At 32.6% G+C, this 25,154-nt stretch overlaps 3 protein-coding genes across 7 annotated transcripts; 2 read left to right on the forward strand and 1 right to left on the reverse strand.

Moving 5' to 3' along the window:
* Positions 1-1,185: 1,185 nt before the first annotated feature.
* Positions 1,186-13,853, forward strand: LOC103489401 (protein GLUTELIN PRECURSOR ACCUMULATION 3). 4 transcript variants are annotated; one of them, XM_051091016.1, is made up of 18 exons: positions 1,467-1,543; positions 2,288-2,351; positions 2,462-2,529; positions 2,624-2,762; positions 4,065-4,093; positions 4,200-4,296; positions 4,380-4,435; positions 4,605-4,712; positions 5,519-5,575; positions 6,272-6,363; positions 7,081-7,165; positions 7,461-7,613; positions 7,882-7,982; positions 8,934-9,113; positions 9,201-9,313; positions 9,928-10,018; positions 10,809-10,891; positions 13,534-13,853. In XM_051091016.1, the coding sequence occupies exons 4-17, from the start codon at positions 2,728-2,730 to the stop codon at positions 10,869-10,871; spliced, it is 1,260 nt and encodes a 419-aa protein (XP_050946973.1). In that variant the 5' UTR covers positions 1,467-1,543; positions 2,288-2,351; positions 2,462-2,529; positions 2,624-2,727; the 3' UTR covers positions 10,872-10,891; positions 13,534-13,853. The 4 variants fall into 4 exon arrangements, with proteins under 4 accessions (XP_008446773.2, XP_008446772.2, XP_050946973.1 ...); XM_008448552.3 differs by having other exon boundaries at positions 1,471-1,543; positions 4,031-4,093; XM_008448550.3 differs by lacking the exons at positions 2,288-2,351; positions 2,462-2,529 and adding an exon at positions 1,190-1,363 and having other exon boundaries at positions 1,446-1,543.
* On the reverse strand, positions 11,738-13,536 carry LOC103489402 (uncharacterized). Its single transcript, XM_008448553.3, has 4 exons — positions 13,258-13,536; positions 12,287-12,397; positions 12,052-12,132; positions 11,738-11,955 (listed from the first exon to the last, which is right to left on the reverse strand). Exons 1-4 carry the CDS (start codon positions 13,474-13,476, stop codon positions 11,881-11,883), a joined length of 486 nt encoding a protein of 161 aa, XP_008446775.1. The 5' UTR covers positions 13,477-13,536; the 3' UTR covers positions 11,738-11,880.
* Positions 13,854-16,486: 2,633 nt separating the features above from the next.
* On the forward strand, positions 16,487-22,046 carry LOC103489404 (cell division control protein 2 homolog A). 2 transcript variants are annotated; one of them, XM_051091017.1, is made up of 9 exons: positions 16,487-16,648; positions 17,071-17,119; positions 17,221-17,405; positions 18,018-18,138; positions 18,548-18,721; positions 19,756-19,919; positions 20,677-20,764; positions 20,852-20,905; positions 21,697-22,046. In XM_051091017.1, exons 2-9 carry the CDS (start codon positions 17,111-17,113, stop codon positions 21,700-21,702), a joined length of 801 nt encoding a protein of 266 aa, XP_050946974.1. In that variant the 5' UTR covers positions 16,487-16,648; positions 17,071-17,110; the 3' UTR covers positions 21,703-22,046. The 2 variants fall into 2 exon arrangements, with proteins under 2 accessions (XP_050946974.1, XP_008446776.1); XM_008448554.3 differs by having other exon boundaries at positions 21,717-22,046.
* Positions 22,047-25,154: the final 3,108 nt, after the last annotated feature.

A 25,154-nucleotide genomic window follows, 5' to 3' on the forward strand; every position in this document is an offset into this window, starting at 1 on the left:
TTTTAAGCCAATTTTCACAAATAAAAGTAAATTCTAATTTATCTTCATTCATTGATTAAAGTTTCTTAGTTAATTAATGGTTAAGATGATATCGAAGCATTGAGTATTTATTAGTATTAAAATAATTTTTTTTTAATTTATGAGTATCTTACGAGTATTGAAGAAAAAGTGGTTCAAGAGTATCATGAGGCGAAAGTTTTCAATGTTAGTTTTTACCTCAATTGGTGATTAAAGAAAAGGAGTGTTTTTGTAGAATGACATGCAAAATCTAACTTTGGTGTATAAAGATTAAAAAAAAATCTATGTTTCAACACAAACTGATAAATTATTTGGTGAGACCGTTATAATGTTGCTAAGATAAAAAAAAATCATATATTAATTTTAGAGACGTCATGTTAATAAATTATTAAACCACAACAACTCGACATGGGACTAACATAAAAGATTATGAAGAATGATTGGATAAAATAGGCCTATAAAGATCACAAATGTTCTTTACACCAGCACATTTTAACATGGTGGAGACGTAGAAAAATAAAAGTTAAATTATAAGAAATTTTCGTAAATTTTGTGATATGTGTCAAAAATACTTTTATACTTTTGAAAATGGTTAAAAAATACATTAGATTTAGATAGAAATAGGTGAATCAATATTTTTATTATATTTTAAAAAAATTTATAAGTTACCAAAAATAAATATAGAAATGACGTTGAGTATAAATATAATATAAATAATATACATAATTACTTTTTTGAAAAAAATTATTTATTAATTTAAATTTATTTTTAAATAAAATTTTCATAAATATCCATTGAAATCAAAATTTGCTGTAACTATCAAAATTATCTACGTTCGTGATATATCACTGTGTTAGTTAAATAAAATTAAGACTATTATTTTAGCTTAGATTTTTATTTTAGTCGTTAAGCAAATTTTAGAACAATAAAAATACTTATAAACTTTTTTTAAAATAAAGGTAACTCTTTGGAAACAAAATTTTAACATTTCTATCGAAAGCTAACGATAAAGTCATTTTTAAACGAGGATAATTTGGAACTTTTTAAAAATTAGAAATTATTTTGGCACGATGGCACGATGTTTTTTTTTTTTTTTTTTTTTTTAATTTAACGAAAAGTAAATTATAAAAATTTTAAATTTGTTATTTGCGCAAAAGTATGTGAAAACACTATCATGCGTTGGTATAAAAGGAATTTTGCCGGGGCGGCGTCCGTAATTACATGTTGACTAAGTCCTCCCGTTTGCCGTCTCAGGTGAACTGAGGAAAGCGGAAGAAGAAACTATGCATTACTGGGTGAAAGCTTCTCCCTCTGATTTCTCCGGAACTCTTCCTAAACCTCGCAGGCATTCATCTCTTTCTCTCTCTACGAATTCTCTTCGATTTTTTTGACAATCATTTTCATGGATTACTCCTCTGGAGTTTCAGTGGCCACTCCGCTGTTAACATCGGAAATTCGAAGATCGTCGTGTTTGGTGGCCTCGTCGACAAGAAATTTCTAAGCGACATCGCTGTTTATGACATCGGTACTTATGCCTTTTACTTTCTCATTTACGGAATTGTACTGTTCTGCTACTTTCTTCATCGCCACGTACTTAATTTTGGTCCGATAGTTCGATGTATCATCATTTCCATAGTCTGATCGATCTTCTGTTTGGGTTTATTTTTAATATCGATTGGAGTTGTATTTTGAGTAGTAAACACGTTTCTTAATCCGGTTTTTATGATTTTAATTTTTGTTGACATTTCAAATCGATATTACCGACTGTGGAGTTAAATTATTATGAGACGGGTTTCTGTATTGTTTATGCCTCACAACATTTCGTTTATGGAGATTTATTCACCAGAAGTTTTGCGATAGCTGTAGAGATCGGTTAGGACGAAGATTTGATGTAAAGGATAATGCAAGAAAGAGAACGTATTCGTTAGTGTAGCTTCTAGGGTGGATTTCAAACCCGAGAAACATTCTTAAGCAAATATGCGATTCAGTATACATTTGTTGCACTGTTTGTCTGAAATTGGTTCAAGAAATTTTTTTCTTCAAGGAAGCGAATGGACAGCCTAATGAAGGTTGTTCCCAGTCGATAGGCAGCAAATGCCTTCATTTTACATTAGAGTTGCTTGGGAAAATTTTGACGTTAAAAAACGAACTATAATTCACATTGAAAGAAATTGTTCTACATTACACTCATACTTGATTATGTTGACTTATGGGATGTAAGTACCTTGATTACTCTTAGATCAGATATTTTCATTTGTGAAATGGATAGGCAGGCATTAGGTACGATCCTGTTTTGATCAAGGATATCATCTCTCAAAAAGGCCGAGATGTTGGTAGGGAATCTGTTAGAGTGAATAAATTAGAAAAATGCTCAATGAAATTTGCTGTGGAAGTAAATTTAGGTTGCTAGATTGAGGTCTTTGGGTTTTTTTGTTTACTGCAGGACATAGGTCATTTGAATCACAATTGATTGTGGTGGATTCTTGTCTCTGCAGCAATCGTGGTCCTATTGTATTCATTCTGACCAGATTTTAGAAAGAGGAAAATTTGTAATCGTTTTACTTTTATTTGTTTGATTAAATCCTTACTCTTATATTTATTGCAGAAAAGAAATTATGGTTTCAGCCAGAGTGCACCGGCAATGGCTCAGATGAACAAGTTGGTCCCAGCCCACGAGCTTTTCACATTGCTGTTGCAATTGATTGCCACATGTTTGTCTTTGGTGGACGTTTGGGTAGCAAAAGGTATTTGCTTCTAGTAGAAAAAAGTGTAGGAAATATTTGTGCCCCTTAATTTGGGTGTAATGTTTAGTAATAGAATGAGGACAAATCATCTATACTTGATTCTAATTTTGTTAATTTTTAACTTCCTGAGTAATGTTTGAATTAATTTTCCTAAGAAACATAATCTTCTTATTAAAAGTTAAACAACCACAAAATTATGGGAAATGAGAAATCTTCCCCAGCCAAAAATGGGTGGAGACTGCAAGAGTACTCTATAGGTTGTAATTTGTATCAATTGGAAAGGTAGTGGTTACAAAATTTCAAAATAAAGAGCTTCCAACAATAGACCAAAATACATGCAAGCTCCAAAATTCAATGATATTCCTATCAACCCTGAAAAATCCTTCCAAGTTTTTCCCGCCAACTTTCCCTAACCAGGCTATAATTGGACTGCATTATTTCTGTTACAATGGTTTCCCAGGAATTTTATGGGGCATGAGCTTTCCCGTCCTTCAGGTTTTTCTATATCTGGTATTGTACTTCTCCCTTCATCTATTGAAGATATAGGGTATTTTTCTGAGTTGAAACTACTATTGTGTGCTATAACAGTCAATAAGAACCCCCAATTCCAGCTAGCTAGCTACCTCCTTTTAACAACTACCATCCTTGGTATTCACTAAATATTATTTATCCTTTACACATGTATAACTTGTTACTGGTGATGTTTTTTTCTTATCCATTCTGGCTTCTCAGAATTTTACTTTGTCCTCAAGATGACTGAAATGTAGCGATATCTGGCCTTGGGCCAATCACAGCACTGAATCAATACTTCTAACTCTAAGGATGCATGTTGAGAGAAGGTTGAACCCTGAAAATGAAAGCAAGTTGTAGCATTTATTTGAAGTTGGAATAAAGCCAGGATGGAAATATACGAGAATCAAGAGTCGACTCTTCAGAAATTCATAACTTAGATGGTGTAGGAAGTAAATAATCAGTCTACGATTTTTTTTAGTCAAATAAGTTATTTAAACTTTTATTTGTACTTTATTACTTTGTTTAAAAAATTAATAATCTTACCAAAAAGTAAATTAGTGATTTTGGATGCATTTGTATCGATCCACTTGCATGGTTCAAAACCTGCTGCATCATCTAGTTTGTTCCTCTAGGATGAGGACAGCTTGCATTTCTTATTGATAAAAATTGGAGCTGAACATGGAATACTTTATTATGTATTAGTTCCGCTCTATACTATACTCAAAACTACTCTTGATTAATCTTCTAATTTTCAGATGACTTATACTGATACTGATATTGTACATGTAGGATGGGAGATTTCTGGGTTCTAGACACTGGTAAGGGTCTCTACCCTTTTAAATATTTTGATTGTAAAGGATAGAAATTGCTTATGTTTGAAGCATAACAATGTTTTCTATCATTTGGCTCCCTCGTGTCTTCAAGATATCTGGCAATGGTCTGAGCTAACTAGTTTTGGTGATTTGCCTTCACCAAGGGACTTTGCCGCAGCCTCTTCTTTTGGGAACCGCAAAATTGTCATGTGAGTATTAATATTTCCGTTCTTCTTGGGGGTTAATAATTTCTTTTTATATTCTAATTCAAATCTACATAAATTGTGTGCAGGTATGGGGGGTGGGACGGTAAGAAGTGGTTGTCTGATGTATATGTCCTAGACACAAGTAAGTTCTGTGGCTTCTTAGTTTCTTTTCTTTTTTGTTTCAGAATTTTTTCTCCTTTTGCTATTAGACGTCTTATTTTAAGCTATATTGTATAATTATTCTCTAAGATTGTCTTCTTCTTCTTCTTCTGCTTTTTTTTTTTTGGGGGGGGTGGGGGGTGGGTAAGCAGTGTCACTTGAATGGACTGAACTTTCAGTTTCTGGATCACTGCCTCCTCCAAGATGTGGCCATACTGCAACTATGCTTGAGAAAAGGTTGCTTGTCTATGGTGGAAGAGGTATATTCACATGTAACACTTTCTCTACAAATGTTTCTAAACGACATCTCTCTCTCTGTCTCTCTTAAAATTTATTTATTTATAGAAACCACAATTTTCATTGAGATAGAACATTTTTCTCTGTTAATTACCATTTGCATGAGTACCATGCTCTAGTGATGAATATATATTTTTTCTCCTTGATCTTAGAAATGGTCGGCTGAAAAATGAATTTTGTACATAGAAAAGAAGAAATGGAGAAAGATTTGTTATGACATTGAGTGTTGCAAGTAATTTTGAAGCAATTGATTTGTTTTTTCCCCTCATATTTGGTTGTTTAGCTAGCTTGGCCTTTTCCATGCTAGTAATGTTTAAGTTTTGCAAAATATAATAGATACAAAACCTGTAAAGTTAAGGATTTTTAGAAATGATAAAATCTGGACCATTTCAATTGATTTATTCCTTTAGTATGGTAATGGTCATAAATGAGTCAAAGCATTTTTGATAGGGCTTTGGCATTATTTGCGTTGTCTAGGCTTCTCGAACGTCTAGTTGCAATTTTTGGATCTATTATGACCATTGTTTTTGTTATGCTGCTCAAATTTAAAACAATGCTTGCTGATTTTAATCATCTTAATCAAGGGGGTTGAAAGTATGTAAACTGGGAAAATCACTATTTTATGCTATATCTGTGCTAAATTGAAAACCCTTTTTTATTTTGGTATGATACCTTATCTGTGGTAGAATAATCTTGTTTCATCATTTTGAACGTGGTTCTGTAAGTTTGCATTTTTCTGTTAAGCTAAATGACCCTTTTGAATTGATAGGAGGTGGTGGGCCAATACTGGGCGACTTATGGGCTCTAAAAGGACTAATTGAAGAAGGTCAGTAGATGTGCTTTTTATTTTAATAAATTAATTAATTTATTATAATAAATGTATATGTATGTATAATATAAGTATATTACCTCATCAAAGAGAAGTTTTCTGCTTTTATTGTCTCAAGTTCCATCATTGTTTTTTTAAGCCCATTTAAATCTGAGAAATAAAGTCATTTTTCAGATCTTGCTGATGTATTTTATATTATTGTCTCAAGGATATTGAAACATTTTTGAAGGGTAACGACGAGTGATTTACCGTAAAGATATATGAGCTACGTTTTGTTTTTTCTTGCGTTCAATATGAATTTATGACTTCATTTTCATGGTTACAAGAGCAATTTCAAGTTGTGGATCCTTGGATTCATTTTAAGGATACCACATCCTACTTTTTTGTAGTTTGTTCAATACCTTTTTTTTTTGTTTTCTTGTCCCAAATGTAGATAGGTATGTGTTAACTTTTTGTTTCTCAGCTTTAACGTGTCCATAGACTAAACACCATTGTAGGACATTTTAGATACATGGAAGGATAAAACACTATTAGAGCAGTATTGTTGTCTGCTTGGTTTGCTTGTTTGTAAACTATTTTGCGTGAGGTCAAGAAGTTCGTGCTCTATGGTTTCATATGGAATTTCTTTTTTGAAGCCCTGTATGTTTGCCTTTTTTTAACCAGCTCATTAAATATTTCTTGGTTTTGTGATAGAGAATGAAAGCCCTGGATGGACTCAGTTGAAACTTCCAGGTCAAGGTCCTTCTCCCCGTTGTGGCCATACCATTACATCAAGTGGACATTATGTAATTACATTTTACAGAATTGTTGTCCTTTTTCTTCTTTATACTTCACTTTGAAAAGTGTGTTCTGTAACTGTAGTGATATTTCAAGCTTCATCAGAATTGAAAATGGTTAATGAGCGGTCGGGTTGTAAACTTCTATTGGTGGCTAGTATATCATCTTTTGTCCCAAATGGGATGAAGAAAGAAGTCTGGTTGAAGTATGGTGCGTTGGAGTTTTTGTAGTGAACAAAATTGTTTCAAGAAAGACAATTTACACAAAATGAAATAGACACGAAAGAGCAAGATAGAGATAAGTTGTTTTGAATAAAGAAAAAGAGAGAGAATATACTTATTCTACCATTAGTTTAAAACAAGCTTACAGACCAAGATATAGTGTGTCGATCCATGAATCTTCCCTGTGTTGATCGATGAATCTTCCCTCTTACTCTTGAGTGTTTGACTGGCTAAATGTTTGTAGGAATCCTCAATGTTACTATGGCTTCATAACTGGAGATTGAAAATGCCAAAAATCTTTAACCCAATCCCCTTGTAGAAATGGCATTACGGGAAGAGATGACGTTGAGATTTTTTTTTTTCACTATTAATTGTTACTCAGTTATCTTCCACTCTTCCATTAATGCATTACATCATTTTACAAGGCTATCATAATTTCCCTTAAAGCATTTCGCTCTTTCATTGCTATTTGACTTGGATATAACCCCCTTCTTGTCTTTGCAGCTACTGTTATTTGGAGGACATGGGACTGGTGGTTGGCTTAGTCGCTATGACGTTTACCACAATGATTGCATTGTGTTGGACAGGGGTGAGTGCATCAATACCTCCTTATGCTGCTAAAAGATAAGCTCTTCGGTGGTTTTTATGCTCCCACATAAAGATGGTGAGGTGGGGAAAGAGGTGAATTAGACACTCGGTTATTTTTTAGTTTAGGACTCCCTACTTGTAAATGTAATGAAAGAAATCTGAAGAAGAACAGGTTGTGCCCTCCATTAAACCCGAAACTTGTCAAACTTTCCTGATATGCTTGATGTCCATCTTTGCTTCATCTACCCAATGGTATGCAGTGCAGTTGTGAGTAGCCATTTTTCTTTGAAATGCAGTGACTGCTCAGTGGAAACGGTTGCCTACTGGAAATGAAGCTCCTTCAGCGCGGGCATACCACTCAATGAACTGTATTGGATCACGTCATTTGTTATTTGGTGGTTTTGATGGGAAATCAACCTTTGGTGATTTGTGGTGGTTAGTTACTGAAGGTATTTAATTTATTTTCAGAAAGCCATTCATTAAATCTTGTCTGCACCGTTCCTTTATTGAAATGTTTGAAGTGTTTTATCACTTTTATGCTCCTTAGATGGTCTCTTAATTTGTATTTTCCTCTGCTAACCGAGAGAAAGTATGGATTGAAGTGTCCCTTCGAACTGGGGAAGTACTAGTGAAATAGCTCATGATTGATTATTGTGTAATTTTCTGTTTGTTGACGTACTAGTTTAAAAGTCTTTTAATGTATATTGTGTCTTACAGAGGACCCCATTGTAAAGAGGTTGTTTTCCACATCATCCAACGATCTCCCTCAAAATAAGGACTCGACATCATTGAACAAAGATTCCAATTCCGCACACGAGGTATCGGGACAAAGCCTCTCACTTAATGGACGAATAGCTTATGTGCAGCCTTAGTTTGGAGTAGGGAACTTAACTCTTCTATTATTATGGAGAAAATGAAATAGGTAACAAGAGAATAAACGTCCTCTTTACTAAGAAAGAAATATTAAAACAACACAATTGGAAATAGATAGCAACCATTAGTCAAAATTCTTGTTTTTCTCTGATAATCATAATATGTTAATATTCTCATGCAAAATTATTTCTAGTATATTTTATCCACAAAAACCACAGGACGTTTGAAGGTGCGGACTGAGATACTTTCTTCTTCTTTCTGGGTGCCCCTCCCTAAAGTTTTCCCACACGGAGAAGATCTAGTTAGCATGAACCTCCTATATACTGAACTCATGAGGTATCCTATAACCCAAACTTATTGCAAAATCACAGGTAGGAAACCTTGAAATAAAAAATTTATTGAAAAAATCACAGTTAGAATGAACACTAAAGTGCAGTATTTTGTGTAGGCTTTGCATAGCAAACCTTGAAATGAAAAAATTTACAGAAAAACGTTTAAAGTTCAAGGCATATGTAATTGGTTCTGCTTATTGTTTTTAGTCTTGATAGTGAATTACTCTATTGCTGTTACCAATGAGGATTGAGTCCCTTATCCCCTAGCTTGATGTACCTCCTCCGATATCAATCGGAACTTTTTCTCAAAAAAAAAAAGAAAAAGAAAAAGAAAAAAAGAACCTTTTCTCTTATAGAAGGTAGAGAAAAGGTAAATGAAAAACAGAAGATGTTCAAATGAATAAATTAATAGTCCCAAAGAAATCTCAGATCACTCAGGTTACTGTTTTCTTCCTATTTGGTCTCACATTAACAATTACTCACCACTATTATGTTTTATCCTTCTACACCAAGAATTGTTTCCTGTTGGTATTTTTATAATACATTTCATGTTATTCTAAACAGGATTCTCATGGGAGGCATAATGCAGTAGTAGAGTTAGGAAAAAGTTTGGGGATTACCATCTCATTCTCAAGTCCGGGTCTTCCAGTTGTAGACGAGATGGATGATAAAGAGTTCCTTAACTTAGCATACAGTTTAAGTGAGGTTAAACCTTCCATCTCTGGACGTGCTACACATATTCAGGTGAGTTGAAAATATTTCGATTCAAGACCATCAAAGTAGTATATCTGACAGTTTTTTTTTTCTTTTGTGTGTGTATCTGTGTGGAAGGCCATCGAGGCACTTCGAAACCATTGGAGGAATTCTAATCCTAGGTTAATTCCACTGAAAGAGCTTGGGCCATTACTACGTGATTACCAGCGCTTGATCACTCATAATTATTTGTAAGAATGAAGACTTGGCATTTATCAGATCCTATCAAATCATACAGGAGTTTTATCTTTCTATTTATTTTTAAATCTCACTATATGTGCACTGGCATTGATTAATTTGACTTCTAGTGGTATCCATTTTTTTTTTGTTGATGTCTAGAATTAGCTGTGGATCTTTTGTTTAGAAAGTCTTGATATTCAATTCAACAAAGGAGAATTTTATTGATTTGCCCATATTTAATTATTTTTCCCTCCATATCTTTTAGCTATATTTTAGCATGATTAACCTGAGTGTGCATGAACTCATTCCATAAAAACGAAAAAAATAAAAGAAAAATATAAAATTATACCATGTTGTTCTGCCTTCACTATATTTGGTTTTTCAAAATAACTCTCTGTCCCGTAAAGTAATTATCAACTTTAACGCTATTATGAATTTGCCAAGATATCACAAATCTGGTTTAGGTTACTTGGTAGTTCAACTGATTGAAACATGCTGTCAAATTGAATGCATAACATTTGGTCGGTTATTTCATCACTGGTGTGAAAAGCACAAACGCCTCTCCTAGTTATATTTTCATGCTAATGATTGCCTTTGGTCGTTTAATTTATGTTGAAAATGACAGTGCAAATGATGGGCCTCGGTCAGAATTCATCAGTACCAGTCTTCCTGGAAAGGATGCTTATCAATTTTATCATATTAATGACTTCCGTCAGGTATGAAAAAGTATTATTAGAAGTGGTTTATAGATGAATGCTCTTGTTCGCCCTCGATTGTATCTTATTTTCTTATTGTGGTGCTATCTTTTCTGGTATATTTCAACCTCAGATCCAAATACAACACTGTTTGATATTCGTAGATATAGGGAATGGTTCTCAAACTTCTCCAATCCATTGGAATTTTGCTTGTGGTCTTGGCCTCGAGCTCTATGTCTAAATTCTCTTCCCTTCTCAGTTAGTATAAAAAGAGCTATGAAGTCGGAGGCCGTCTCATCCACATGACTTTCACTTCAAATTACAAGACAATAATGTTTAAACAACTTGGAAGTTAGACTTCAAATTCTACCAAACCTTAGGTTGGGACGCACTCTGTCAAAATATTTCCAGCCTCCCCCCTGCCACCCCATCCCCATTGTACCGGTGTTTGGTTTTCTTGATAGTTGTAGGCAATAGCTCTTAAAGTTCTCCAATACAATGGACTTTCGCCTAGTCTCACCCCGAGCTCTACGTTTAGATTCTTTTCCTTTCTCAGTTAGTATAAAAGATATGAGCTACGAAGTTAAACTAACAGGTACTGTTCAGAAATCAAGTGGCTGAAACCGACTCTAACTTGACTTTTAATTCTACAAAATTATTGGTTTCTAAGCATGTACACCTCACACAATTCCAATATTAGTATTTATTTCTTCTGATTCCATCCAAGTTTGTCGTGCAAACATCCTTTTTTCCACTGACTTTGTAGTCATAGTATATCTTATTTTTCTTATTTTTACTTTTAAATTCACAGTTACGTATGGACGATATCCCTAAGCTTTTGACAGAGTACAAACAGCTTCGTCTACCTGATTGATGGTTTTTCCAACGTATTTTGTAAGTCATCCCTTCGTTCATATGCATTCTTGTGATTTGAGAGCCTTTTTCAGCCCGAATATGGTCCGTGTCATCATATCATTTTATCCAACCCATGATTTTAGTCTCAATTTCTCATTAAATGCTTAAAAGATTGTTTAAAAGGAGAAAAAAATTGATAGTTCTTTTTTCTTCAATATCTTTGCATATTTTTTTGTCATAGCCTATGGACCATCTGTTTACTTTGCTTGTGGCAGGGAAAAACTTTATTCCTACACTCATTCATCCATCCATCCTGGGTTTTTTCATTTAAATGAAACTTTATCCTTGCACTCACCCATCCATCATCCATCCTTGAATCCTTATCCAATTTTTTTTCGAGAAAAACAAGTTTTAAAATACTACTTTTATTTTAGTTTTCAAAACTTAGCACGTATCTTGAAAACATTGTTAGAAAGGTAGATAATAAAACAAAGAAACTCATATGGAAGTGGTGTTTATAAGTTTAATTTTTAAAAACCCAAAACAAAAAATCAAACAAATATCAAATAGTGTTTTGGGGATCTTAAAAATTATGTCTATGAACGCTATGCCAGTTGCTATGAGGTTCTATTTTGCTATTTACTCTCTTTAAATGTTCTTCAAAATTTCGGTTGTGGTATCATGTTGCCATGTTGTGAAAACTGGAAGGGAAAAAAATGGTTTTTAGAATTTGGATTTGACCAAAAATTCAAATGTTTCAAAGACCAAAGACTAAACCTCCTATCCCCGCTGTTGTCATACAAGGACCAAAAACCTAGTAAAATTTGATGGGCTATTCGATGTCGGATAACAAGATTTATAATATTGTTGATATTAATTATGATATTGAATAGAGAACTCTCTGCTGGTCTTTCATAGGGACATATAATAGCCTCGATGTTTATCTTTAAACACTTCAGAAATACAAACTTAAAAACAAATGATAAGAAACAATTATACTCAGCTTCTTCGTTTAATATACTCATTGTTCAGTTCGTTGATTCTATATTCTTGTTCAACTCCTCGAGCTTTTTCATCCTCCATTTCTCACTCTGCCCCAACAGCTATGACCATATGCACAAATGGATAATTGAAGAAAATATTTTTGGTTTCCACTAAAATACATGAAAATTTACAAATGATTTTAGAGAATTATATACCTCCATTAGTGTAGCGAGCAGCTGAGCTTTCTCGTTGCTTTTTTCGTTGAATATATCCTGGACTTCCTTATATTCTTTTTCCTGTTAGAAAAAAAAAAAGATCAACTTATATCTTCCTTTAATAACTGAAACTTGCATTGTAAAATTAATGGAAATCAAGCTTTAGAAAAATTAGACAAGTGAGAAATCTTAAAAAGATGAATCGAAAGAATTCTTGTCATTGAGGAAGAAGCACCTTCTTTTGGCAGATCTGTCCCAGAGATTTTAGTTCTCTTTTGACTGTGTCAATTCTTTTTCGCACATTACCAACTTCCTTCCCCATTGGATCTCCCATTACCTCCAGCTCCTTCATCATCCACAACATTGGTTATGTTCCATGTATTTATTAAGAAAATGCATATTGCTTTCTACATTGGAGATTTTATTTCATATCCGAGAATTCAAAATTCAATTATATGGTAATTGTTGTTTTTTTTAATTAGGGTTCAAATTTTAATTTGGTTCTCGTATCTTTTATCGTGTTCAGTTTAGTTCATGTTCACTTAAAATGTTTAAATTTACACTTCTAATAAAATCTAACAATTCGTCTATATGGGTAGATTTTTCACAAAAAAAAAAAAAAAAAAGAAAAGAAAAATCTCTTTTCAGTCTTCTATAAATTTTTGAAAGAGTTTCTGAACGAAAATTGTTTTATTGTCTTACAGAATCTCGTAAAAATTAACTTGAAAAATTACGGATTAATTTTAAGGTCCATCAAAAAGTACATTAACTCAAACGGGAGATTGAAAGTATAGATTCTAATGTTTCCGTCTTTTTCTTTGTGGATAGCTCTTGGTGTTTCCCTATAATCTTTTTGATTCTCTTAGTAAGAAGCTAGTTGCGTCCATTTCCACTTAATGTATGTTGAATTTAAATTCAAAATAAAGATTATTGAAATTTTATAAAGAATTGAGAAAAGGGGTTTTACTCCAGGAACAAATTTTGTTGAGCCTACTAATATTGAGTCGTCTTTTCTTTTTTCTTTTCTTTTTTTTTTCTTTCAAAATCATGAGCCCTGTCATATATAAGACTAATTCTTCTGTTTCTTCATAAATAAATTAACTCAAATCAATATAAGAATTTACATTATTATTCTGCGATCAAAAGGGGCTAAAAACTTGTACCCTGTTTACGTACGTTACGTGAAAGATTAATTATAAAACTTACTTCCCAAATTTGTGCCAAGCGTTTGGCTTCTTCCTCTGCCCGGGTTAACTGAAATTCAACCTTCTCTTTTACTTCCATTTTCTTCCTCTCAATCTCCTCTTCTCTAGCTTGCAATGTAGATACGGTGAGCTTAGACACCGTCTCGTCTTCATTCCGATCATTACTTCCTTCCAATAGAACTCTATCCCCGTTCCCTCCCCCTCCGTTCTTACTTGTCATAATTTTCTGTTTTCTTATAAATTTCGTCTGCTAATCAATGATCTTTCTTTTCTACAGCTCCTCGGAAAGCAAGCCTATTTCTTCTTTATACATGTTTGCTTTGGTGATATTGATCGGTCTGGTTGTGGGCTTTTAGATGGCCAGAGCTTTTCACCTTTTGCTTTTGCTTTAAAACTTTCTTTCCAATGCACTCTCTGTAATTACAGGTCTGTTTTTTCTTGGAAAATGTTTGAAAGAGAATACACGTATGAAATGCCCTGAGGATGTCTGAATATTTGTTGCCTTTTTTAATTTGTTTAGAGATGTTAGTGGGCAATTATCACTCTAGAAAAAAAGAGATTCATATTTCAATATATTAATTAATTGTTTTTTCTCTATCTCAAACAAAAGTTGGAGATTTGAAGCTACTATGAGGGAGGTATTTTTCTTTATTCTTTTTTACGAGTACTAATTTGCCGAAGTTCTTATGAGCTAACTTCTCGTTGAGGTTACTTGACATGGATTAAATTTTGGTTTGTTAAAAAAAAAAAAACTTTATTTTCTCCGCTCTTTAAATGTATATCATGAATTTATTATATTGTTGTTTATCTGCTCTAAGTTGTTAGGTTGTCAAAATTGAAGGGAAAGCTTTCTCCACTTGGCCGAGAGATTAAATAAGAATCCTTCTGATTGGTGATTGAGCCAAAAATATTGCTTCAAGCAAGAAAAAGACATTGTTTCTTGCTTTACATTCTCGGGCAACATTTAATTTATGTTATATTTGAAATGATTTTTCAAATGCTTCCAAATGCCATTTTTTAAGCAATTAAATGTGAAGTCCTCATTTTATTTTGACCACATTGGACTTTTGGCTGATTGTTTAACTAGAAAAGTTTGATCAAACAATATTTATTAATTTACTAAAAACAAAGTTAGCCTTCAAATCATACACTTTCTAATTTATTTTTAGAAACAATTGCGAATATAACAACTTTGTCCAAAGAATTAGTAGATACGTCATAGTGTAAAAGAATTTATAAATATTTCAAAATTTTGATTCAATCGTCGAAGTTTATTTATGATAGACAATATCGTTGACACGAGTTTGGTACTAATAAAAGTTTGTTACCAATATAGATATATCATAGTATAATAGAATTTGCAAATATTTCTAAATTTAGGATTTTATCACCAACAAAAAATTTTGTTGACAATATAGATTTTGTTATATTTATAATTTTTAGAAAATATTACGGTTTAGGTTATAATCTCTAAGATCCAATCCAATCTATTTTTTTCTTTTTGGCTTCAATGGTATATAATGATTGATTTTGACCACGGGAGTAGGATTTCCTGTGCTCTTCTAGACCAACATTCCCTTTTGTCTTCATTTTTTATTTTATTGCTTTTAAAGTGGGAGAAAAATACGTGAAAGGAATATGTAATTTAATCTAAAAGATATATGGAATTAAAAAAAGAACAACTTTCATCCATATCACGAGGAGGCCATAGCCATAGGCAAATGCCATATGAATTGTTTACATCAATAATAACTTTCTTTATTTTCTTTTCTTCTTCTTCTTCTATTTTACTGTTATTTAAAATCTTGGTAGAGACATTCGATCATAAAAAGAGGGTGAGAGAAATAAATAACCCAACAAATCACAAGGAAATGGGAAAGCTAATAATGTGAAAATAAATAAATAAATATTCTTCGGCATTAAAAAGCGAGAAAAAAAGTTGAAAAAAAGTGGGCCTAAAGGCTTTACATCTGGGCCTATCATTTCTGGTCCAGCCCACTATCTCGACTCTCGAGCATTATTTTCATATCATAAGGGAATGGAAGCTGCTTCTCAATTCTCTTCTCACCTTGCCACCTCCAAAAAAAATAAATATAATAAATAAATAAATAATGTGGAAAGTTCTTAAAATATTCCTAAATAAGTAAAATATCACGATCTATTCCTAATAGTAATAGGATCACGACGGACCAAGATAAACAATTATATGTGTCTATCATGATACAAATCAACAAATATAACAATCTATTTTGATCTATAACAATTCATCATAGTATGCACAAACATTTATTTAGTTAAATTTTTAAAATTATATAACCAAATTGGATACTATAAGTATAAATTAAATTGGAGTTTTTAAAATTGCTGGGATTATAAAGATATAATTTGATTACAATGAGGTGTAAGATTGAAAAATAACTTTTGAGATGAAAAAGACACAAATATATATTTGAATTAACCCTAAGATCAATTTAAAATTACATCACGATTATTGAGACCTAACTTGTGAATTATAATATATTTATCATCAAATATTATTAATGACAAGAACTTCTTTTTAATTATGCATTAAATAAAATCAACTCAATACAAAAATTAAAATAACGATCCCTTAAAAAAAAGGAAAGGTTTTTTTTTTTTTTTTAATTGTCATGGATATAAAAAAATAAAAATATTAAGAAAAAAAATTAAATGACTGCAATATTCAATAAATTTTACTATATTTTTTATATAGTTTAAATATTCTACTATTTTTGGAAATGTCACCTTTTTCTTAAAATAAATGAATTTGAATCGAAGACAAATTAGGTAGTAGCAATTGTCTCCCTTCTTCCTTATTTGTCTTCGCACGTGCCTGGCGGCAATTAAAGGTGAAATGGTGAGGTGGTTTCCAATTTAATATATTAGTATATATTTTGGCGCTTAAACGGTTTATTATATCATCTCTTAGATTGCTAATTACCCCTACAAATTTAGTTTTTTAATATCAATATTTAAAGTATCGTTGTATTTATAATTATACCCTCCAAGTTTTGGGAATAGAAATGAAGTATTCAAACATAAACAAATATTTAAATAAAACTTTCAAACTTTATAGATTCAAATATTTATTTAAAACCATGAATGAATAAAAAGGGGATATTAATAAGTTCGAGATTTTAGGAGCAAAACATAATTAAAAAAAAAATAATAATCATAGCCAATAAAAATGATTAATAAATAAATTTGAAAAGAAGTTCAGTCAAAGTGAAATTACATAGATACCCACTCTCCTTCCTTCCCCTCCTCTTCCTCCTCTTCTTCTTCTTTCTTCTGCGGCGCCATTTTTACTGCGCCTCTCTACGCTCCGACACCGTCCCCGATTCCCACGGGTTCGGCTTTGATTCAACCAGGTTTGTTCTTGTTCTTCATTCAATAACTCTCTGTTATTCTTTCTTTAATTTGGTTCCTAGATGCTTTTGCTGTACTTTGCTTTTCTGTCTAATGGTAATTGGAATTCCAAGAAAGGAAAGATGATAAAGGAATGAAGTGAAAATGAGCGATTCATTGGAGAAATTCCGATGTTAAACTATGTTTTGGAAATGCTTGCTTCCAATGTGGTCCTAGTGAGTTCAACCGAGTCTACTGACTGAGTTGACTCCATTTCAACGCGGATCCGGTCCTTGACCTGTGCGAATCTGTTTTCTTCGCCTTTTCAGTGGTGTCCATTGATGTTTCTGACATTCTCGCTTTCTTATCATCATTTTGTTATTTATAATGTTATATGGTCTGTATTGCACTAAATCTACATCGTTATTTGTCTTGTTGTTTGTAGGATTTAAGCTTTGAGAACTTTGGTACTTTTCTTTGACTCGATGGAACAGGTTAGTGATGATTTTCTTGGATTTGAAATGCTTGTTTTTCTGTTTCGTTTTTTCATTTTTTTCTTAGTTGATCTTATTCGCTTTGTGGGCTGGCTTCGTAGTATGAGAAAGTTGAGAAGATTGGAGAAGGAACTTATGGTGTAGTTTACAAGGCACGCGATCGCGTCACCAACGAGACTATTGCTTTGAAGAAGATCCGGTTGGAGCAAGAAGATGAGGGAGTGCCAAGCACAGCCATCCGTGAAATTTCACTGTTGAAGGAAATGCAGCATGGCAACATTGTGAGGTACGTGTCACTGTTAATTACCTACCCTCGTTCAACTAATAATGGTGGTACAGTTTTTTGCACAATACTGTAAGGGACATTCTTCTTCAATCTGCTCAATAGACGAGGTTCTTTCCAATTTAGTTAAAAAATTTGAAAGCAGCCTGTCTTTTTTATTGAAAAAGCGTTGTGTTTGAAGACAATGCTGCAATAAAACGACTTCTTCCACTCTCAGTTTTGACTTCACTTAGGCTTAGGAGCCCGATGTAGAAACTATTTGTTCAATTCACAGAGATGGGCTGGAGCATGTGTAGGTGGAACTTATTTATCTCAAAGGCAGCATCTATTTCTGTTATTACTGTCGTGTAGGTCATCCTGAGATATATGTAGTTCTCAATTAAAACGGAGTATCCATTGATTACATTTTATTCAGTGGTTTGCAATTAGACAAATAAATATGAGCATGATATCATGTACCTTTTCAATGGTCTATCACACTCATAAAAGTGGCACTTGCACTCTGCCTTCTTGTTATTTTTATAATCAATTTGCTGGAAACTGAATCATTTCCATCTGTGATGTCTTTATATACATGTATGACAATGTAGTTTTCAATTGGTTTGCTGTCTCTAGGTTACAAGATGTAGTGCATAGCGAGAAGCGCCTGTATCTTGTTTTTGAGTACCTGGATTTGGATTTGAAGAAGCATATGGATTCCTCTCCTGAATTTTCAAAGGATCCACGCCAAGTAAAAGTGAGTGGCTGCATTTTTGGTTAATTGGCATAATAACTAATTCATTATAGAATATCATGTTTTTATTTTCCATCAAGCGCACATCTTTTCTAACAGCCTAGTTTTGTGTCTTTCTTAATCATTAAGAACTTTTTGGAAAAATGACGTGTTTTTATGGTACTATGTCAAGGTTGGTCATGGTGTTCCTTTTTTGTATGTGCAATACCTTCTCCTTCCTAACTGATATCGTGAATAGGTTTGATGCTATATTTTTTGTATCAATTCGGCATGATGCTTTTGCTTCAAATTCGTTTCGTTTCGTTTCTTTCATTTCCTCATATTTTCCTTTGATCTTGTTATAACTCTTGGTTTAACGATAAAATGGTGAAGTGGCTGTCTAACAATTTTTTTTTCCTCTTATGTCATGCAGATGTTTCTTTATCAAATTCTTCGTGGCATTGCATATTGTCATTCTCATAGAGTTCTTCACCGAGATCTAAAACCCCAAAATCTGCTGATTGATCGTCGTACCAATGCTCTGAAGCTTGCTGACTTTGGACTGGCAAGAGCATTTGGTATTCCTGTTAGAACATTCACGCATGAGGTATGAATATACACTGGATGATAATCTTTGTAATTTTTTTGTTGTGAATTTATTACATTGCATGATTGTGTTGTGAATTTATTACATTGCATGATTGTTTAAACTTGTATCCTTTGCCATTTTTCTTACTTCCAATGTAGACATTGTGATACGATTTATTCCTCAGATAAAGTATATTAGAAACATAATTTGGAGCACTAATATGATGTGCAGTTGGTTGTACTTTCAGATAATCATAATTAATGAGGAGAATTTCATTAAATGGGTGTAAGCGAGCCATATGGAAACTGGCTAGGTAAGTCTAGGGCAAGTTTTCCATCTAATGACAACATTGGCAGGAAAGATTAGCTTTGGCTTCAGCGATCTATAGAAGAGGCCCTTGAATCATGAAGTAACTTTCTGAGCCTATGTATTAATCAGAAGAATGAAAAAGCCATATGATCTAAGGTTTTTGAAAATGTTCAGTAAGCTTTTGTTCAAGAGTTGATCAGATGTCGTAAAATGTAATGAAGCTAGAAAACCTAATTGGGATCATCTACTTTTCCATGTTTGAAATAGAATTGCGAGTGTGCTTGAGAACACGATCTCCCGGGGGTTCAGATTTCTAGCCTGTGACAACTTCACATCATTTTGATGATTTTATTTTGTTTCGCTTTTCATCTTCTTGTTTGCGAGAAAATTCAGATTTCCTCGCTTAACAAATTTAGTGACAAATAAACTGTTGATTTTCTTACCCTCCCAAAAGAAGTCGAAAGGATGACTTCAGTAGGTTTCTCTGTAGTTGGTAAAAGTAGAATGCACTATGGACATTTTTTCCTGACCTTTTACCAAACTCTACTAAGGTTTGGAAAGTGTATTAGTTTCCATTTTTTATGGCATCTATTGTTGCTCTGCTAGTTTTGGTCGGATTTTTATTTTCTTCTTTATCCTTTTTCCCAATAATTCAATTCGTCCATGACTTTTTTCTTTGTTGCATCATCCTGTTATATTTTTGTGTTCTCAAGTTAATAATAATAATTGGAGGAACCATCTAGGTGGTGACCCTTTGGTACAGAGCACCAGAAATATTGCTTGGTTCCCGACATTATTCCACCCCCGTGGATGTGTGGTCAGTGGGTTGCATATTTGCTGAGATGGTTAATCAGCGGCCGTTGTTCCCTGGAGACTCTGAGATTGATGAACTGTTTAAGATATTTAGGTAAGTAGCTTTATTTTTGCATTTATCCTCCACTCCCTACGAGGATATGGTCCAATCTATTTGCCAAATTTTAATTGAGTACAAACTAGCCTGCTATTTTGTTGGTCTCGTAATATTGTTACGATTGGGAGTACACCAAAATCTCTCCTTGGTAATCTCCTATGTAGGATTTAAATATCCGATGAGTTTTACCAGATTTAGTATTTTCCTACAAGATTAGTCAAGATGGAGAAAGATAACCCAAGCATTAATGGAATATAAAATAGTAGTAATAATAATAAATGAATCTCTCTATTCTACTAAAGAGGGAGGAGTTCTCCCCCCATTTTCTTGGTGGCTGGATTTTTCCGTCATCTCTTTCGTATTAATTTCCTTTTTCCTCCGGGGGGAGAGGATTTAGGAATTTTGAAAAATAAAGGCAACAAAACGTCTTTTGTACTCCCTTTAAATGGAACCTTATTTTTTTTTTATTTTAATCCCTTTGGATAATTTCATTCTTCAATGAAATAGTTTCTTATACATATAAAGCAACAAAACCCGGTTCATCTGGCTACGGCAGCCTTATATGAATGCTCATGGTGGAGAGTATGAAATATGTTTCTATAAATTAGTCCCTTAAAAGTGGAGTGATTGGGCTCCAGAGTTTCATTCATAGTAGTATGACTAGGATAACACCTAAAGCAATATTTCTCATCCAAGTCTATGTCTGTCTAACCTATTCATGCTTTCAACTAACCACTTTGTATGGGATACAAAGAGTTCTGGGAACTCCAAATGAAGATACGTGGCCTGGTGTTACATCTTTGCCTGATTTTAAATCTGCTTTCCCCAAGTGGCCTCCCAAGGTAATTTGAATTGAATTAATTTTTTTATCTTACCAAAATATCATTGTACGTTCGTTGTTTGAGTTTGCTTGTATTCTACTTCAACAGGACCTGGCTTCTGTAGTTCCTAATCTTGAAGCCGCTGGAATTGATCTTCTCTCTGTAAGTATAACCTTTTTCTTTGGGGCCTTGGGAAGTGAGAGTATGCCACTTTTTTCCCCTCATTTAAATCTTCATTTATATCTCATGATCTAGATCATTAAGTGTTGGTAGTTGATTTGCCTCTATTTCCTCTTCTTTTGGTTTAAGGAGGGGTGGAGGTGAGAGGCAGTCCTTTATATATATATATATATATATATATATGTATGTATGTATGTATAAACAACTTCTTTCATTCAGGAAAAAGAAAAAGAGGTTTCCAACTAAAATATTGCCCAGAGAATAATTACAAAATGTTTTCGAAACCAAACCTAAAAAAGAGAAACATGAAATCTTCCCAAGGACCAAACCTCACTAGGGTCTCTTTCCCCCAACGAAACACTCTACTGCTCCTTTCCCCCAAAAATCCAACTCACCCTACGATCCAAAGAAAACAATCTTGCTAACCACAAATCTGTAACATGCTGACAGTATGTATCTGGCTCTTCCATTCCTATCTTATCTTTCAACATCGATCCCATAGGAAAAAAATTAATAATAAATATCTCACGTGTAAAGACCTTTGAATTTGATGCCTGATACAATACTAGAATGGTCCTTTCCTGTTTAGAAAGCAATTCTTGATTTCTACCAATGAGATTCAAATCATAGAACTCTTGGTCATTAACATATCACTATCCTAGTTAAGCTTTTGTAGTTCCAATAATAAAATATAAAAAACCCATAATATAACTAATTTCATGTCATATGTTAGTAGCAAATGTATATGCTATATGATATCTCTTTCTTGACAGATTTGACCATTATGTTTCAGAAAATGCTGTGCTTGGATCCCACCAAAAGAGTCACTGCCAGGAATGCCCTTGAGCATGAATACTTCAAAGATGTTGGGTTTGTTCCCTAATTCTTCTACCAATCCTCCTAAGGAGAGTGTTTATATAGTCTCCTCTATTGTGTAGCATTTTATGGGTTTTAATTGCGTGATTTGAAAAAAAAAAAAGGGAAAAAAAATACATAAATATATAATGAGTGTGCTGTGTCTGCTTATTAGTGGTTTATCATTTTTCTTTCCCATCTGATTCTTGAAAACTTAGAGCAGGTTTTGTTAAATGTGGCTTTTAACAGAATATTGGCTTTCCAACTATACTTCTCTCTTTCATTTCTTGCCGCAAATATATATATATATATATATGATATATAAATACACGCATATATGTATGTGAGAATTCCTAGTTTTGCTTGTAACCTTACCTATCCTTTAACCAAAATTTTGCCCCATGGAATGGATAAGCTTTGTTTGAGAACCACATTTATTTCAATTCCTTAGCATCCAAACTTGAGGACTATAACAAGGTTTTGCTATCTGTTTCTTTGTTTCTTTGGTTGAATTTTCAGATTGTAGTTAGTGTGTCAACTGGCAATCCAATTCTGTTTTATTTATTTGTTTATTTTAAAATATTTTTTTTATATTTTATTTTAAAGTAATTCTGCCTTTTCTTGAATTAGTGTTTAGGTAAAAGGGATCTCGAATTTCTTGCTCTTCCAAACACTTTTTAAACACTTGAAAGTTATTTTTAACCATGTCCAATCAATCATGTCCTTAGAGCCATATATAGTGTTTTTATTCTCGCTCTTGTGATTGAGAAATACGTATATTATGTGAATAAAATTTATTGTTATTATTATTTCATTTTTTTTAATGGCATTGTTCTTGTTTTTCTTATTATTATTATTTTGAAACTTTAGCTTTTGAAAACTTATCCTCTACCTTAAATACGACTTTACATATAAGGTTAAACCACTCTCGAATTTTTTATTTGATTAAAATATATCTCTATTTTCATAAAAATTGCAAGATCATCCTAAATTTCAAAACCATTGTTGAAGTATAGATCCGTAAAAGGTTATAGAAAATCGGATTTTGAATGATAAGTTAGTATCCTAAAATGAAAATTGAAACTTTAGACCCCTTCACACGGGTTTAAGTTACTGTCATACCTCAAGTCTCAATTTTCATTCAATACTCAATTTTGAAATCTTTGTTAAAGGTTTTAGGTTAATATTGCAACTTTATTTTCTAAATAAGGAAAAGGTATTTCTTATGGTTTCTCACGTGAAAGGGGAGCAATAGGATAAGCGTGTGGTCAAACATAAACAAAGCTTTACTGTTGGCAATGAGTGAGAGGTAAAGCTTTGGCCATGTGTGAGTATTTGGTACGCAAAACATGAAATCGTGTCACAAAAATATGTTAAGTTATTGACTCAATATTTTTGCAATGTGTATTCATATTTTTGCAATGATCGGTGTTCAGTTCTTGGAATATCTATTTCTGTTTCTTTTTTCATTAATTAATCTTTTTATTGACAAGAATAAATAAATATTAAAGATTATAGTGAACATTGATCGATCGTAGTCAGTTTTTCAACCAAACCAACGTCGAGTCGATTATAGTTGGTTTAATAAATATTCAAATCGATTCCGACCGAAGGAATACAAATCGATTGTTGGTTGATTGATCAGTCGATTGGACCTTTAAAATTTATAAGAATGTTGTCAGTTTGGATTTTTTTCAATCTCAAATCGGCACCAACCGAATCTTTTCTTATCTTTGATCGACCACCTTTAATTCGATCAGTCAGCTTGGTTTTTCGACCTATCATGCTTATCCCTATTTGGATCAGTCAGCTTTGACTTTTTCCAAGTGACACTTTTCATTGCTTTTTAAATCCCTTAATTCATATGTATGGACTTTGTGGACACGTAATTAACCAGAGATAAAACCATTTGTACTTCCTTTGGTGTATAAATTTTAAATTTGCAATTAATGTTGTATCAATGCATGATGAGTTTCATAAAATATAAGCTCTATAGCTATAAATAAAGATAAGGAGCATTTTTCTTTTTTGTATTTAAAAAATATATATTTGTCAATTTGTTACAACAAAGTGAACAATATCTTTTTTTAAAAAAAAAAACAATAAATTTCATTGATTGAATAGAAGAGCTTAAATGGCTCCAATCACCTCTAAAGGTAAATTACAAAAATTCACCCCAACTAAAAATCAATTAAGAAAGATTATAATCTTTAAATGGATGTTTATATTTACAACAATATACCATGAATGAAATATATTCAAATGAATTCTTTTTTTTTTTTTCATTTCTAGTTGGAAGAACTTTTTGTAAATTGGCTAGCAGAAAGTATTTTTGACATGGAAGAGATAATTCACCAAAAGCTTGGTGAGAGTACCAAATGTATCATTCGATACCGTCCAAAACCAACCAAAAGCGTCAGACATTGGAGCCATAGATGAAGGAACAACATGTATGTTCTAACATCACACACCATGATGAAGAGATACAAGGTATTATACTTTATAATCAATCAACCATAGATAGATTTAGTGTAGGTCTAGAGGAGGTTCGAGTCCCCTCAATTTTGTAATTTATATATATATACCAGACTTCTTATTAATATTATTAGTTAGTCTAGTGGTACATTCTTCAATGTCTTCGAAGATGTAAATCCAACGAATTAGATTGTATGTATTGAAATAAAAGACAATCTAGTTTTGAATCTAAAGATTTTATCAAATTTTATTCACATTAATAGAATGTAGAGAATCGAAGCTACAACTCAAAGGTGTTTTTTGTTTTATCTTTATTTTTCATTTCTTAATGTTTAGAGAGAAATATACTATTATTTTATTTGTGTTTTCTTAGTACAAATAACAACATAGAAGATTATAAATGCAACCTAAAGTCAAGAAAAACTGGTGCATCAATGGTTTGAACTCAAGGTAGACAATATTTCAACCAATTTTCACTCCCAAAACATTATCGGGCATGAGTAGTGTAAGCGTTGTGGTCTTATGAAACTCTTTGAACGTGAAACTAACAACCCTTTGTTGTTTTTTAGAAATAGAAATTGATCTAAATTTTTCTTTTAACTTTGACTTCAAGAGAATAAATGTATGTCCATCATTAGAGTTGATCTATATTATTTTTTATCATAAGAGAGCATGTTTTGATTTCGAGCTATGCCATAGATGATTAATAACTTATAACCTAAAAATACATGATAAATACACCACACATCCCTTTGTTAAAATTACTCAGCATACAAATATTTGAAAATACAATATCTTTAAAAATCAACAACAATTAACATCAATTTCTCTTTTAAGGGTATAAACATTCAAACTTTCCTACTACACATTTAGTCTGTTTTTTCAATTAAAAAACACTTAA

The sequence above is a fragment of the Cucumis melo genome, chromosome 10 (genome assembly GCF_025177605.1).
Source record: "Cucumis melo cultivar AY chromosome 10, USDA_Cmelo_AY_1.0, whole genome shotgun sequence".
Lineage (NCBI taxonomy): Eukaryota > Viridiplantae > Streptophyta > Magnoliopsida > Cucurbitales > Cucurbitaceae > Cucumis > Cucumis melo.

Coding starts and splice junctions, on each gene's coding strand:
- LOC103489401 (XM_008448550.3), top strand. CDS start 1,302: ATGCATTACTGGGTGAAAGCTTCTCCCTCTGATTTCTCCGGAACTCTT. Junction 7,166..7,460: donor TTGCATTGTGTTGGACAGGG/GTGAGTGCATCA, acceptor TTTGAAATGCAG/TGACTGCTCAGTGGAAACGG. Junction 7,983..8,933: donor ATTCCAATTCCGCACACGAG/GTATCGGGACAA, acceptor TATTCTAAACAG/GATTCTCATGGGAGGCATAA.
- LOC103489402 (XM_008448553.3), bottom strand. CDS start 13,476: ATGACAAGTAAGAACGGAGGGGGAGGGAACGGGGATAGAGTTCTATTG. Junction 12,133..12,286: donor GACAGATCTGCCAAAAGAAG/GTGCTTCTTCCT, acceptor TTTTTCTAACAG/GAAAAAGAATATAAGGAAGT. Junction 11,956..12,051: donor TGCTCGCTACACTAATGGAG/GTATATAATTCT, acceptor ATATGGTCATAG/CTGTTGGGGCAGAGTGAGAA.
- LOC103489404 (XM_008448554.3), top strand. Junction 18,139..18,547: donor AGGATCCACGCCAAGTAAAA/GTGAGTGGCTGC, acceptor TATGTCATGCAG/ATGTTTCTTTATCAAATTCT. Junction 19,920..20,676: donor GAACTGTTTAAGATATTTAG/GTAAGTAGCTTT, acceptor TGGGATACAAAG/AGTTCTGGGAACTCCAAATG.